The following is a 15,157-nucleotide window of genomic DNA, read 5'->3' as shown; positions in this document are numbered from 1 at the left end:
CAGCCCCACTGGATTTGCCCCCGAGTCACCCAAATCATGCATTTCCCAGCCCAAGGCAATAGGAGAGGTGACAAAAGGTGGCTCTTTGCACCCCGGGGGGCTGAGACACTTGGAGCTTATCCCAGGGTTGCAGAGGGGACTCCAGTTCCAGAGGTGGGGGACCCCTGTCTAGACAGGGAGCATGGGCAGCTGCTTGCTGGGGGCTGGGGGACAGCAGGGGCAAAAGGGCCCCCGCCCGCCCCTTCCCCACCCGCCGGGCATTCACATTCCTGCAGTATCGGGTGGTGGCAGAGCCGCATTCCTGCAGCATCTGGGCCGGCTCAGCGGGCAGGTGCTGACACGGAGCTGTCACGGGCCCGAGGCCCCGGCTGGACCCGGGCTGCGACTTCCTCCCAGACTTGGGTGGGCAGGGGACCCCCTGTGCCACCCCACGGGGCAGTGCCCTGGGGCAAAATGGGGCTCTGGGAAAGGGTCCCCCTTCCAGAGAGCAGCGCCACAGGCAGGATCCAGCCCCTGAGCGCTCAAAACTGCAGCTGGAAATCATCAGTCCCAGGGGGAAAAAATGAAAGCTGGGGAGGTGGGTCCTGCTTTTGCAGGGCACGGCCTCCATCCCGGCTTTGTGGGTAACCGTGCCCACCATCAGGAGCAGGAGTGGGGCAAGGTGCTCTGTGGCACCCCCCGGTTAGTGCACCCCACCCTCTGCTCACAGCATGGCCAGGATTGGGGCAGGGTCGTCTGTGACTTGCTCAGGCAGGGGGAGGGGAAACAAAAATACTTCTTGAATGAGCCAGAGGGTAGGAGAGGGCTGGTCCCCAAGGAGCAACAGGGACTGCGGCCGGCTTCTCCTCCCAGAGGCCTTCCCCCGGAACAGTGCACCCATGCAGAGCCACCTCTCCATCCACACGGCCCTGACCCGTGGGCCAGCCCAGCCCACAGCAGCTCCTTTGGACACAAAGGGACAGCTCTGATGGCTCGGCCACGCCATTGCACCCTTCAACCCCTCCTTCCCCAGCCCCCCTGCTCCAGGCAGCCCCCAGCCCAGCCCCTGCCCCTCTCAGGTACCTCGCTGTGCCGCGTCTCCCTGCGTCTCAGTGCCGGCACCCAGCTCCTGCTGCTTCCCCCAGCTCCCCTCCGGGGTGTCAGTGCGCAGGGACCAAATGTTACAAATGCCTGCAGCTGCTGTCCCCAAAAATACCCTCTGATGACACGCGGGCTTGATAAGAGTGAGCCTGCTCCGTTCAGCGCCTCGCCGAGGCTGGGCTGGCCTACCTATGTATAGCAGCCACCCCAGGGAGCTGCAGGGGTGCTGCAGGCCTGGCTGTGCCTCTGTGCTGCCCCAGCCAGCAGCGAGGGACAGCGTGCCCTGTGGAGAGCATGGCATGGCGTGCAGGGTGTGCTGTACCCTGAGCTGGACACCAGACTGCAGTGGGACAGGACGTGTCACCCGGGACATGCTGCACGGGGGGATGTGCTGCACTGGGTGCTGCACGAGGTGCCAGGGATGTGCAGGACACTGAGCTGCCAGAGGCACGGGGGGGATGCACAGGCTGCCCACCATCCACAGGGCAAGCAGGGTTAGTGGATAGGGAACACCTGGCACTGTCCCCTCAGGCAATCGTGAGAGGAAGGGCACAGCACTGGGTCTCCTTACAGCCCATGCCCCTCCTGCAGCTCCCACCCTGCGAGCCAGCCTGTGGCTAGACAGCCAAACAGCACCCTAGGATCCTTCTCCTGGACCTGCTGTAGGGTCTCCAGCTGGCCTGCCTCTGTCTCATCTGTTCTTCTCCCCCTGAAGCTGGGCCAGCCTTCCGCAGCCCCAGGAAGAGCAGGGACCTTTTGCCATCCCTCCTGCTTCATGTCCCCAGGACCCTGCCAATCGCCAGACTGACATGGAGATGCCACCATCACCTTGCCCCTCACCTTGCCCTTTTCAAGGCCCCATCCTCACATTTTGGCTGCCCTGGGCACTGCCACCTGCAAAGTGCCTCCCCCATGCCAGATCCTCACAGGCCTCTGATCCCCACCAGGTCCTTGCCCAGATTTCCCTGCTGTGCACAACTGCTGTCACTTCCCACTAGCTCCCCAGAAGCCCTAGACCTTCAACTCCTCCGCCTGGGGGGCACCCAACATCAGCAGCTGCAGAGCTACCCAAGGTACCCCCCTGCATCCCTGCCAGCTTTGGCTCCTGGCACCACCCCAGCCCCACACACTCACTGCTGCCGGCAGCATCCCCCACACACACCCCCCTGCCCGGGCGCCGGCCCCCCCAGACCACACTGTCCTTGCAGTCCTCGCATTCCAGACGTCTCAGCGCTTTCACAGCTCAGAGATAATATTCACGGCGAGCAGACGTTTGCGTCAGTGTCAGATAGATCTCAATGCCACCCTGCCCCGGGGGGAGCGCCGCGGGCAGACGGGGCGGGCAGGCAGGCAGAAGGCCGCGGCAGAGGAGCCCCCCGAGCTGCCAGCCTGCCAGCCGTGCGCCCCACGGCCATGCTGCTGCTGCTGCACCTGCTGCCTGCCATGCTGCCCAGCGCCGCCCTGGCCAGCTGCACCGCGGCCGGCCCCGACCGGCAGCTCGTCCTGGCCAAAGTGCGGGCCCGGGTGCTGGAACACCTGAGCCCCCCCCTGCTCCAGGAGGAGCCGCAGATGGAAGCCAGGAGGGTGCACCGGAGGGACGTCCTTGAAAGCACCGAAGTGGAGCCAGAGGAGTTGGAGGACACCTCCCAGGTGATCTTATTCCCTGCCACAGGTGAGGACATCCTGATGAAAGGGTGAAGCAGGGTGGGTGGTTGGAGCAAGGCAGATGCTGAAGGATGGAGAGGCTGATGTGGTGGTCTGGGAGAGAAGGGGAAGAAGGTATGCCAGGCTGGGACATGGGCATGAGTGAGATTTGGTGGAGAGCCAGGAGATGGAAAGGTATGGCAGGCAGGGACACGCAGAACAGCTCAGGACAGACAGCAGAGGGAGAGGCAGCACAAGAGGGTGCTGAGAGGCTGGGAAACAGCTGGCCAGGCAGGATGCAGAGACATGGGGAGGGCTGAGGAGCAGGGTGGAATAGGGTGGGATGCTAGGGAATGGGGCAGGATACTGGAAGGTGGTTTGGGATTCTAAGGGACAGGGCAGGATGCTGAAGCATGGAGCAGGATGACCAGCTATAACAGCAGGGATGGGGCAGAATGCTGGGGGATGGGATGGGATGTACATGCTGGGGGAAAGGAGCAGGATGACCAGCTATGGGACAGGACTGGGAGATGGGCCAGGATGTTGGGGAGATGGTCAGGATGCAGAGGATGGGAGAAGGGGACAGGATGACCAGCTGTGGGGCTGAATGCTATGGGGCTGAATGCTGGGGGACAGGGCATGATATAGACTCTGGGGGAAAGGGGCGAGATAACCAGCTGTGGGGCAGAATACTGGGGGACAGAGGGGACAGTAATGGACCAGCCTAGGGCATAGCAGGGATCAGCTGTGGGGCACAGCACAGAAGCTGCTGCACAGCACATCAGCTGCCCTGCACTCTGCCACTGCCTGTGCCAGCAGCCAGGTGCCCTGCCAGCACTCCTGGGACCTCTGCAACATCCCACTTGTCATCTGGCATTGGGGATTCTTCCCAGGTTTGGCTGCACACCCTGATCATCTTTTCCCCCCGACAGATGTTCCCTGTGAGCCCACACAGCCAGACAAGTTGCTGGAGGAAGAAGGGATTTTCACCTACCTCTTCCAGCCCTCGGCACACACCCTGAGCCGTGTGGTGACTTCTGCCCAGCTCTGGTTTTACACGGGCCCCTCGGCCGCCCCCAACCACTCCACCCCCGACGTGCTGACCCTGTCACCTCAGGGCCGGGTGCCGGTGCCGGCCATGGTGGAGCGGACACCCGAGCACTGGACTGTGTTCCACTTGGCCCCGGTACTGCTGCCCCAGCTCTGGCAGCCGCTCTTCGTGCTCATGGTGCGCTGCCCTGGCTGCCCCTGCCTGGCCGAGGGGGACAAGATGCCCTTCCTGGTGGCCACCACCCGGGCCAAGGGCAGCGAGAGGGCTCGTCGCTCTGCCATGCCCTGGTCCCCAGCTGCCCTGAGCCTGCTGCAGCGTCCATCCGAGGAGCTTGCTGCCCACACCAACTGCCGCCGGGCTTCCCTCAACATCTCCTTCGAGGAGCTGGGCTGGGACAAGTGGATCGTGCATCCCAGCAGCTTTGTGTTCCACTACTGCCACGGGAGCTGCGCCGCAGGCCACGGGCTGAGCCACCGGCTGGGTGTGCAGCTGTGCTGCGCCGCCCTGCCCGGCACCATGCGCTCCCTGCGCGTCCGCACCACCTCCGACGGCGGATACTCCTTCAAGTACGAGACGGTGCCCAACATCCTGGCCCAGGACTGCACCTGTGTCTAGGGCATCCTGCAGCCCAGCCCCGGACCGTGAGCCCACCCAGGAGGAGTTGCTTGCCCAGTGGAACCCTGGCCGCTGGGATGGGGCAGTTTGACTGTACCACCCTCCCCTGCACAAGCCAGATTTTTGGGCTGGCCCTGGTACCATCACACTGCCAGACTTGCCCTAGGGCCAGTCCCAGCTCAGAGCAAATCAGAGCATGGCTGGGCATAGATAGGCACAGCCTATGGCAAAGGCATCGCTGCCCTGCCAAAGCCCAGCTGCTGTCTGCAACCAGATTAGCCCTCATCTCTCCCACCTGCTTCCCTCCTGCAGTTCTGCACCCCCGCAAAGATCAGTGTCTTCCCCCTGCTGCAGAGTTCAACAGCATCCCCCGTGCTCCAGGCAGGGCCAGGCTGCTGCAGCAGGATCAGGAGGTGCCTGGGTGGACCCATGAGCCTCACACTGGTGGGCAGGGCTGGTAGCACACATGGCCCCACAAGTGAGCCCTCTCCCAGCAGCACAGCTTGTTGGAAAGCTTCATGGGATGAGTGAAATAAACCTGTTCCCTTTACTAAAGCAGCCTAGAAGTGCCAGCTTCTATCAAGAGGGAGAAATGAGGGGATGGGCAAATACTGTGAGAGGAATCTAGCTCTGATTTGGGGTACCAGAGTGAGGACTGGAGTATGCTGGCCAAAATGGGCACGGTGTGGCTGGGTTTGATCCTGCCCCAGGCAGGGGTGTGCAGAGCACAGCAAAATCCCTTCTGCTCTGGGCAGCAGGTTGTGCAGGAATGGGGGGCAGCGGAGGGCTGGGGAGACACAGGCATGGTGGGAGGCTGGGGAGGCAGAGGAAAGCCCCTCACCTGGCCCCCTGACAGTGATAGGGAAAAATGGGAACGTGGCCAGCGCAATCCCTCTCCAGCAGGATGATGACGGCTGCCCTGGCCGGCCGCAGCCGCCTCCTCACAGCGGGAAGGACTGAGTCACCCTGGGCAGCAGGGAGGTCCCAAGGCACGCACGGCAGCGCCAGCCCAGACGCACAGGATTCCCTTCCCACCCCTTCCTCCCAAATGAGCGGATGCAGCAGTTCAGTACAAAACGTCTTCAGCCTTTACTAATATAGATATTAAAAAAAAAAAAGAAAAACAGAGTGACAATCATTTCCGAGTAAAAAACAACGCTACAAAAGTCCCCATGTGACCCAGGCTGAGATGATGAGGAATGCTCCACTGGCTCCCGGCCGAGCCCAGCTCGGGGCACCACGTCCCCACTGTGAGGCCAGGGTCTGGCTCTGTGCAGGGGGTCCCAGCCCTGCAGCCAGAGTGGGAGGAGACAGTTTTGGTCCGAGGGCGGCCTGCCAGGACAGGGCGGAGGCAGTGGGAACAACAGCCCCTGACCTCTGCACAGACATTTCCAAGCAGGCCAGCCACGCAACTCACAGCCCCGTGCCAGGATGCTGCGCAGCACGGCCCCCCAAGGTACAAAGTCACTTTCTGGCACTGCAGTGCCACCAGGACCTCTCTCACCACCTCCAAAAGTAATGCCAGCCCAGCCCTCTGTCCCACAGCTTGGCCCAGCCAGCCAGACCCCCAGCTTGCTCCCCTAAGTCCCCCACACCTCAGGGAGCAGTACCAAAATCACCGGCACATGCACAGCACCAGCCAGTGCTGCCACGGGTGGCAGAGGGCATGGGGGGCACGGCAAGGTGTGAAAACAACATGCTGGGGAAAATGGGTGTGGGAGGAGGAAAAGTGGGTGAAACAGGAGATGGGGGGGCACAGGCCCAGAGTGGAGATTGGGATGGAGTATAAAAATGCCAGGGTGCACATGTTGATGAGTTTATAAAAACGTACAAAAATAAGATATTCCCTTTTTGAAAATTAAGTAGGAATGAACCCCATGGCCCCCGACCCCTGTGCTGCCCACCGGGACAGGGCTGCCCAGACTGCCCCGCTGGGCAGGCGTGTGGCATCCTTTGCCCTGTGCTCCTGGCAGGACGCCTATCCCACCGTGGCAGTGGCAGCCACTCCAGCAGACACCGCTGTCATCCCTGGCGACACTCACAGCCCTGTGGGGAGCAAAAAGCAGGTTAGCACCCACCCCAGGGGGAACAGCATGCTCTCTCCAGGGGAGCGTCGGGGCAGCCCCCCATTCCTCCACCCAGTGGGCGGGATCCATCCCCCGTCCCGGCTCACCCGTGGTCCTGTCGCAGGCGGCGGTCCCCTTCTCGTGGGCCAGGTTGAGGCGGTTCTGCTCGGCGGCGATGCCGTTGGCCTCGGGGCTGCTGCTGCGGGCAGGGCTGGGGGGCCGTGGCGGGGGCTGCAGGTGGAAGGCCACCTCCAGGTGCTCCTGGGCCAGGCGCAGGTGCTCACGCAGCCGGTCCAGCTCGTGCACCGGGGGAGCTCCAGCCAGGGCGAAGCGCCCCTGGGCCAGGCTCTCCCGGTAGTCCAGCTTGCTGTTGGTCAGCGGGGCTTGCGGCAGCTCCTTCTTCAGGGAGTGGTAGGTGGGGGGGGCGCTGGGGGCTTTCTTGGGGTATTGTGGTGCAGGGCTGTCGCCAGCTGGGAGTGGGGGGCCATCGGCTCGGCTCAGGGCATCACGGATACGCCCCACGCCAAGATGCAAGAGCTCGCAGAGGTTGAGGAAGAGGCAGAGCCCGCTGACGGCGTACATGATGAGAAGGAAGATGGTCTTCTCAGTGGGGCGGGAGACAAAGCAGTCGACGGTGTGTGGGCAGGGGCTGCGGCTGCACACGTAGGAGGGGCTCACCTCGAAGCGGTACAGCAGGTACTGCCCGAAGAGGAACACCATCTCCAGCACGGAGCGGCACAGCAAGTGCAACACATAGGCACGCATCAGCCCGTCCTGCTTGATACGGCGCCTGCCATCGTGCTTCTCTCCGCCCTCCGGGCTCTTCTCCTTCTCCACCTCGATCTCCTCAAAGATCATGGGGTCTTCTTCATTGTCGTCTTCTGCCTCCTCGTAGTCTCGCCCGGCTCCCCGGCGCACCACGGGCATGCGCGCCCGCCGGGCTGCCGGCGACCGGCGCCGCGAGGCCTCGGGCATGCGGGCGATGCGGTGCATGGCAAAGCCCAGGTAGAGCACCGACGGCGTCGCCACCATGATGATCTGGAAGATCCAGAAGCGCACGTGGGACAGGGGCGCGAAGGCGTCATAGCAGACATTCTCACAGCCCGGCTGCTGCGTGTTGCACACAAACTTGCTCTGCTCGTCGTAGTAGATGGACTCTCCCCCCACGGCCGTCAGCACGATGCGGAAGACAATGAGGACGGTCAGCCAGATCTTGCCCACGAAGGTCGAGTGGTTGTTGATCTCCTCCAGGAGCCGCGTCAGGAAACTCCAGCTCATCCTGACCAGGCAGTTGACTCAAATCCTGCAAGGAAGGGGCAGGCAAAGAGGCACTGAGTAATTTCACAGGCATCTCACTGGGACCCTGAAGTCTGCCAGCCGTTAGCCCAGCTCTGTCCCGCTCCCTCTTCCAGCACCACTGTCCCTTCCCTTACCCACAGATCCATAAACACAGCCCTGCTCAGGAAGGGCCTGCCTTTATTCCCCAAAACTTTATTCCCTGCTCAGCACCGCCTCCCTGTGCTCCCATCCTGCTGCCAGCCAGGTGGGTGGAGGGATGGGGAAAGGCTGGGACATCCTGGTTGCCTGCAGGGACATATCTAGGGGAAGAGTGAGCACAGTCACAACCAGAGCAAACATGCCAGCGTAGGGCAGCACCAGCTGGGGACTGTGAGGGGACAAGCAGGAGCAGAACCACTTCCTTCTCCCCTAGTGACACAACACCCTTTTATCACCTGGCACTGAACAGGTCCCTAACCAGTGTCACACCCTGTGAAAGCACTCACACCTTCCCACGGGGGTCCTCAGGCCACTGGAGGAAGGCAACACATGGCAGCTCCACTGGCCCACTGCAGCTGCCAGCCCTGAGCCCTGGCTGAGGGGGGGCAGGTCCCCAAAGCATCATCCCCCCCCTATGTGCTAACCAGCCAGGTCCCCTTCACTCCACAGAGCTCTCCTCTGAGGGCCATCAGAGAGATGCAGCATCACTCTCCCACCAAACCTCCGTGCTGCACCCTCTCTCCTGCAGGACCCCAGCCCCCAGAGCCTGCAGTGGCCAGTGCTCACAGCACCCTGCAGCTCAATGGGAAGGGCTGGTGGGGAGATGGAACAGGGAACAGGACAGTGATAGCAAGGGGCAGTGAGGGGTAGCCAAGGAATTGCACAAAACCCTGGCAAAACAGCTGACACTAGGGATTGGGGAGGAAATTACAAGGACCATGTCACATCTCCTGACCAAAGAAGACACAAGACGCCCACACCCACTGCCCACCCTGGTTTCAGCAGCTTGTGCATGAGATGATGCAAGTCAGGGCAGCAGGTGGCAGGGATGGCCCAGGGTGAGCAGAAAGTATGTGTCTGCACAGAGCCCCCAGCAGCCCCATCCCATCACCTCTGGCCAGGGCATGTCCCTGCAGATGATGATTGATGCTGCACTGATTCCATTATTGTCCAGAACAAGAAGATCTCTAACACCAAGCTCAGCCAGCCTCCTGACCAACCTCACCTAAGCAGAACAGTCCCTCCAGCACAAGCATCTGTGCTGGGGACATGCTCTTGCTGCAGGAGGTGGCACAGGCTGGCGGCACCAGGGACCCAAATTCAGCCCATCAGGGCCACCACCCTCCTGTGGTGATATGCCCTGCAAGGTTTCAGTGCTGCCCTGTCTCCCAGGTGTGAGCCCCTCTCCCCCAGCACCTCCCTGGAAGGCGAGTGCTTTGTGTCTGCCTTTACCCCAGTCTCTGGCAGCACACCGCCCTGGCACCAGGGTGAAGAACAAGGTGAGAGGACGAGGCAGGAGGACAGTTCCAGGAACTAAAACCCAAGCTGTGTCAAACCACGACAGGTACCAAGCCCAAGGAAATCAAAAATAGGGCAGCATTGCTGTGATGGCAATGGCACACTATGGATGTGTGGCATGGGAATGGCTGGCAATGCGGGATGGCAGCCAGGGCACAGCTACCTGCAGGCGGTCCCCCAGCCGGGGCAGGTGTCCAGAGGCCAGTTTTCAAAGCAGCACAGCCACCCAGGGCCTCCCGGCCATGCTGTGAGTCAGGACTAGCACCACATACCTTGGCTGGGCCCCACGCCCACCCCTCAGTCCTACCGACCCCAGTCCCCCCGCGAGGGGCTCCCAGTCCCCTCTGCCCTGCCGGACACCCCCAGTTTTCCCTGCCCACGGGCACAGCAGCAGCATCCCCCCTGGGGCTCACCGGTCCCTGCCCATGCGGGGTCGCTGTCCCACTGACCCCTGCCACCCTGGGGACCCAGCCCTCAAGCCCAGCCTTCCTCGGGTCCCCGCTCCCACCGATTCCAGCGCCCCGCGGGCCTCCAGCCCAGCTGGCCCCGCCTGTCCGAGACCCCCAGCCCGCGATCCCGCCCGCCCGCGGCCCCAGCGCACTCCTGGGGCTCCCGCCGCCCGGGGACCGTGCCCTGCCCACCTGCCCGGCCCTGCCCCGCCGCCCCGCTCCCTCCCGCAGCCCCCCGGCCCCACTCACGGCGCACCGGGACGAGCGGCTCCCGCCGGCAGGGCGGACAAAGCGGTGGGGCGGCGCGCCGCCGCCTCCCGCCGAACAAAGGGGCCCGGGGCCGCCCCGCCCCGCTCCCGCCCCGCTCCCGCCGGTGCGCACCGACCGCCTCGCTCGCATCCCCGCCCCGCGGGTCCCGCTCCGCGGCGGCAGCGCCCGCGCCACGCGGCCCGAGCGGCGGCCCCGGCCCGCCCCGCTCCGCGCGTCCTGCGCCCGTCGGGCCGTGCCGCCCTCGGTGCTGCCGGCCCGCGGCTCGGGAGGCCGCGCTGGGCTGCGGGCGGGGACCGGCGCCGGCCAAAACTCTCCCAGAGGCGCCTCCCGCCCCAGCAGTTCCGCCCGGTCCCGCTGACCGGCTCTGTGTCCGCGCCCAGCGCAGCCTTGCGCTCCCGGAGGCCGCTCCCTCCCTGGGCGAAGCGGAGCCTCCTTGCTCGCTGCGAACCGCGGGTGCGGCTCAGCCCGCGGGATTTTCAGGGGTGAGTCCGGCCGCAGGGTCAGAGGAGGGAGCCCCGGCTCCGGCCTGAGAGGCTTCTGCACAATAACCTCCTGTTCCTAATAGCGGTCTTCCCCGCCCAGTGGAGAGCGAGGATGGAAGAAAGGAGAGATCTGGTGGCACAGAGGAGAGGTGGCCGCACACATGGTGGGAACGCAGAACAAGACGTGCCTGTGTGGTGGCAATGTGCCTCGAACTTTTGAAGCCCGTGCTGCTTCTGGTGTCCCAGGTCAAGTTCCTGCAGCAGGACTGGGCTGGGCATGCAGCACCTCGAGATGTGCCCTTAGGCTCACCAACTGCACCACCAAGGCCAGCACAGTGGCAGCAGCGGCTTTGAGTCACCACCCTGGAGCCCTGCCCTGCCCTTTCACCAAGGGACCCTGGCCGCTCAATTTCTGCATTGCTAAAATTGGCTCTGTGGGAATTTTGTTGGGGCTGAGTCTCCACACTGGGCCAACCACACCCTTGACATCCTGAGCCCCGTTGTGTGGGGACAAAAAGGGGTACTGAGCAGTCTTGCACAACCCGAATCGTCATGCCAAAGCTGGTGTCTGCATAAGCTCATGAAGCACTGCTTCTCCTTACTGAGACACCTGAAGGGTTTCTATGAACTGGCACTCTGGTGCAGCACTGGGGCTAGCTGGAGCACTGGGGCTAGCTGGAGCACGGCTAAGGCCAGGAGGCTGGGGCAAGGAGAGTTATGGGGTCTGTGGCCATCACATCCAGTGTGGGGTCTTGGTTATTCTGCAGCAGCTCTGCTGCTTCCCTAAATCAGCAAAGCCACCTGGGCATTGCATCAGCACTCACAGAGCCTGGACTCAGGCTTAGTGCTCTGACATGGGAGGGCAGCTGGAACCCCCAGAGCAGTGCTCTGTACCCTGACAGAGACAGAGGTGTGTGCACAGCAGGTTGGGGAAGAGGGCCCTGCTTTGGGCTCTTGCTCACTCCTTCCTTCTCACCAGCTCATGGATGGGTCAGTCCCAGGTAACACATTAAGTTCTGTGGAGGGAGAGCTACAGCAAATGGAGAGGAATTTGACCAGGACATGAAGAAATAGTTTCCATTGAATTCCATTCTCATGCATGCAATTGTGGCATTAACATTTCTGTAAGGGAAAAGTTCCAGATTCAGCACAGACACTCTGGTCACAATCTCCATCCCAAGCCAGGAGAAACAGAAGAGGTGGATGCAAGGAGACAGCAAGCTGTGCATGGAAACTCAAGCTTTATTTTTTTGAGGGATGTAGGGAAGATTTCAGCTCCAGAAATGAAACCCAGAGCTGCAGGAAAGTGGCACCTGCAGTGCAGCATGGAGAGGTGGGAACAGGGCAGTGGGCTGCCAGCATGAGGAGGGCATTCCAGCTTGCTGGGGAGGTCAAGCAGCACATGTTCAACCTCCTGCTCTTGCCTGGCAGTTGAAGTGACTTGTGGCTTTCCCACAGTAACCACTTGTTTTCAAGTGCTTCCAGCCTGGAAAGCTTGCCTCCAGCCTGGCTTCAACCCAGGCAGCCGAGCAGTTTGCCAGGGGTAAGGGACCGGTGTGACCCCTTAATTCTGTTGCTCAGTGCATTAAGAACAAGCCCCTGTTTCACCAGCCTCATGTTAAACCGGGAGTGTGACCTCTGGGGTGCTGCAAAATGAAGCCCTTGTGCCCAGAGAGAAGGTGCTTGTTGCACTGGGGTCAGGCACCGCTGCTGCAGCATTTTTGTACAGCACAGCTCAGCCCAAGCCTGGCTGAGGATGGGGATGGCCTTGGCAGGCCAGGCCTGGGGCTGGTGTCACACAGCCCACGGACAGCATTAGTGTGCTTGTCAGCATCCGAGCATTGGCGTCAGAGCCCTCCAGCTTCCCCTGTGCTGTTGCCCTGGGTGTTCCTGCACTCTACCCTTTTCTTAAGCTTGCATAATCCAGATGCCTGCAGAGGCATCATTCTTTCAGCTTGGGGCAGAGGGAAAACCCACATCATCCGGGAAAGGAAGACGGGGGACGAAGGGTGTTGCCCACCCTCATCCCTTTCCACATCAGCTGAGGCTGACAGCATTGTGGGCAGGAAGGATGTACAGAGCAGCAGTCTTGTGGGCCCTGGCCAAAGACCAGCTTTGCAGAGGAAACGGGCACTGTCACTAACTGCAAAAACCAGGATCAGCCCCAAACCACTGAGTCTGTGGGGCAGAGCCACGGAAGGGCAGCTGCACAGCCCAGTGAGAGCAAGGGGAGCTGGCAAAAGAGGAGATAGCGGCTGAGGGGGAGTGTAAGCAGAGGGATAAGAAGAACATCCACTTCTTGGACAAGTGCTGCAGCTCAGGATGGACATTGGCAAGAGCTGGTGCAAGAACTCCCTCTCTGTTTAGGCACAGTGCTGCAAGAGAGGCACCCTCTGAGATGCCAGTGCCAGCCCCTGCCTTGGCCACCAGACACAGCATGCAGGGCCCAGCCTGGCTCTTGATAGCAGCCTCAGTTTCTGCTCTGATCAATACAGCAGGATGGGCTGGACCCTGCTATGACTGTCTCTGCTTTTGGGGACAGTGGCAGTAAGCAGATGGTGGTGCTGGGTGCCCTGGGTGTGTTTGCTGTGGGGTGACATGGACAATGCCTGGCTGGGGCTTGGCAGCAGGCTGAGGAAGCCAGCTCCACCCTCTCCAAGCAGGGCCGAGCAGGCAGCACTGCAGGTAGGTAGCACTGCAGGTAGGCAGCACGCAGCCCTGGCAGCAAACACACGCTTTCCAGATTAAACAACTTCTCTGGCACTGGGACACTGAGCAGACAATTCTATTAGGGATTGTTTGTCCTGATACAGGACAGCTCCATAACTAGTTTAATACCCTTCCTCTGATAAGGGGCAGAGGCACACTCCATTGCAGCAGCACAAAGGGCAATGACCATGCCCTCCATCAGAGGCTGGGCAAAGGCTAAGATGGCTTTAAAATAGTTTCCTTCCCTTTTATCCCCCCACTTGATTATGCAGCACAGTGGGGGCACAGCCCCTACTCTCCTCTCTCATGCTACAGTGTCCTTCACAGTTCCTGGGTGCTTCTGGTGACTTCTCCCAGCACCATGCACAGCACTGAGCCCAGGCTGTGCTGGCTGCCCTTTCCCTGCCTGCCAAACTGGAGAGCAGCCCACAGGGAAGGGCTTTACACAGGCCCTGGACACTGCTTTGTGTGCTGGGTAAGGATCACTGGCACCTTGGAGAGATGATGCTGCCCAGACAGGTCCATGACAAATGAGGAACATGTGCCCTTTGCTGGTACATCTCACATCCCCTGGAGATGAGGCCAGCAGGGATATTCTGCTAGAAGTAATGACCAGTCACTCCAGTCACCAGGCTTTGCTAGTTCAGCACAGTGCAAGGGGGCTATGAGCATACAAACTATATATGCTCAAGGCAGCGCTGCTTTAGGGGGCAGAGAGATGCAGCAAGAAGCACTGAAATAGCCAAGCCCACGACTGAAGGCATCATTTTCATTGATAACAGCAGAGCAAAGCAGGGCTGGTACGTGCCCATGGAGCAGTGGTGGTAGCTTCAGGCTCATGGCAATGGCTGCCTGAGCCCATGGCTGCCTGCAGCCTGTCTCCAGAGCCCTACGGCCACCCCAGCCTGGGAATCCTTGCAGCTACATACACCTAGACAAGAGACTGCTACAGGCAAGCACAGGCAGGGAAACAGAGGGTCAGACCAGCCTTGCTCTGTGCTTGCAGCTGAGTGCTGGAGCACAGTGCACCCAGAAAAGGAGAAGGAGCAAAATCCAGATTGTTTAAGAGCACAGCTAGGGGATGGCATAATCAAAACTGAGACAGGCAGAAGGTATCTGCAGCTGGTTCAATGTATATTCCACCTTTCTGCAAACCCCAGCTGTCCTATACAGCCCCAGCTCCCACACAGCCATCAGTGGGATGCCTGCAGTGCTGGATGGTGGAATGTGTTAGGGGAGCCCTTGCACACACCCAGCTGATGCAAGGAGACCAGTTAATGTAATCACTGCACCAGGTGCAGGAGCCCTACAGCAAAGCATTTATGGAGTAACCAAAAAGGGGTTAATCTGTAATAACCAGGAGAACACGCTAAGTGAAAACAAAGCAAGTGTTTCATGAAGAGGAGGAGACAGGTTGCAGCGGTGCATGTGAGCTTTCCTGTCAGTGCAGCAGCCAAAGGAATGCAGAAAAGCAGGGTGCTGTTTAGGGGACCAAGAGGCTGGTGCTGAGCTGGGAGCAGAGACCACAGCAGACATGGCAAAGAAGAGAAGCAAATAATTAGTCACCTCTGAAATAAAATGTGGGAAGAGCTTGAGAAGAGCTGTGGACAGGCACGCAACCAAAACCTTTGGTTCTGGCAGTCCCCACTTTGTCAGGCCCCTCAACACACACCCAGATACTGGAGTAGCAAAGGTGCAGCTTGGCTAGGACCAGAAAAGCAAGTTCCAGGAATGAGTTTTCTCAGGGAATCAGCTGGAGCAGAAGAGACATCAATGAGCTGGTCCAGTAACTCCAAATTTGACTCTTGCTCTTTGTGAAAGACGCAGCTACAGAAGGTGAAGGCAGAACTTACACAAGCTCCTTAAATGGCAAGATGAATACATAAAACCCTACTGGTGTTTACTGGCTCAGCTCTCCCAGAGTCCTTCCCCCAGACAAAGCTGGGGACTGAGCTCACTCAGTCTGAGATCCCCAAAGGAACAGAGAGCAGCAGC

At 60.8% G+C, this 15,157-nt stretch overlaps 2 protein-coding genes across 4 annotated transcripts; one reads left to right on the top strand and one right to left on the bottom strand.

Annotated features, from left to right (window-relative positions):
• Window positions 1-2,444: 2,444 nt before the first annotated feature.
• Window positions 2,445-5,033, top strand: INHA (inhibin subunit alpha). The gene is made up of 2 exons (XM_064718860.1): window positions 2,445-2,752; window positions 3,657-5,033. Exons 1-2 carry the CDS (start codon window positions 2,494-2,496, stop codon window positions 4,388-4,390), a joined length of 993 nt encoding a protein of 330 aa, XP_064574930.1. The 5' UTR covers window positions 2,445-2,493; the 3' UTR covers window positions 4,391-5,033.
• A 427-nt stretch (window positions 5,034-5,460) lies between these two features.
• LOC135450558 (gap junction gamma-1 protein-like) lies at window positions 5,461-10,038 on the bottom strand. Of its 3 annotated transcripts, none has more exons than XM_064718857.1 (3): window positions 9,958-10,038; window positions 6,564-7,759; window positions 5,461-6,436 (listed from the first exon to the last, which is right to left on the bottom strand). In XM_064718857.1, exons 2-3 carry the CDS (start codon window positions 7,732-7,734, stop codon window positions 6,429-6,431), a joined length of 1,179 nt encoding a protein of 392 aa, XP_064574927.1. In that variant the 5' UTR covers window positions 7,735-7,759; window positions 9,958-10,038; the 3' UTR covers window positions 5,461-6,428. The 3 variants fall into 3 exon arrangements, with proteins under 3 accessions (XP_064574927.1, XP_064574928.1, XP_064574929.1); XM_064718858.1 differs by having other exon boundaries at window positions 9,951-10,021; XM_064718859.1 differs by lacking the exon at window positions 9,958-10,038 and adding an exon at window positions 9,416-9,430.
• Between the last annotated feature and the right edge of the window lie 5,119 nt (window positions 10,039-15,157).

The sequence above is a fragment of the Zonotrichia leucophrys genome, chromosome 7 (genome assembly GCF_028769735.1).
Source record: "Zonotrichia leucophrys gambelii isolate GWCS_2022_RI chromosome 7, RI_Zleu_2.0, whole genome shotgun sequence".
NCBI lineage: Eukaryota > Metazoa > Chordata > Aves > Passeriformes > Passerellidae > Zonotrichia > Zonotrichia leucophrys.
This window is presented reverse-complemented; position numbering and strand designations above follow the sequence as displayed.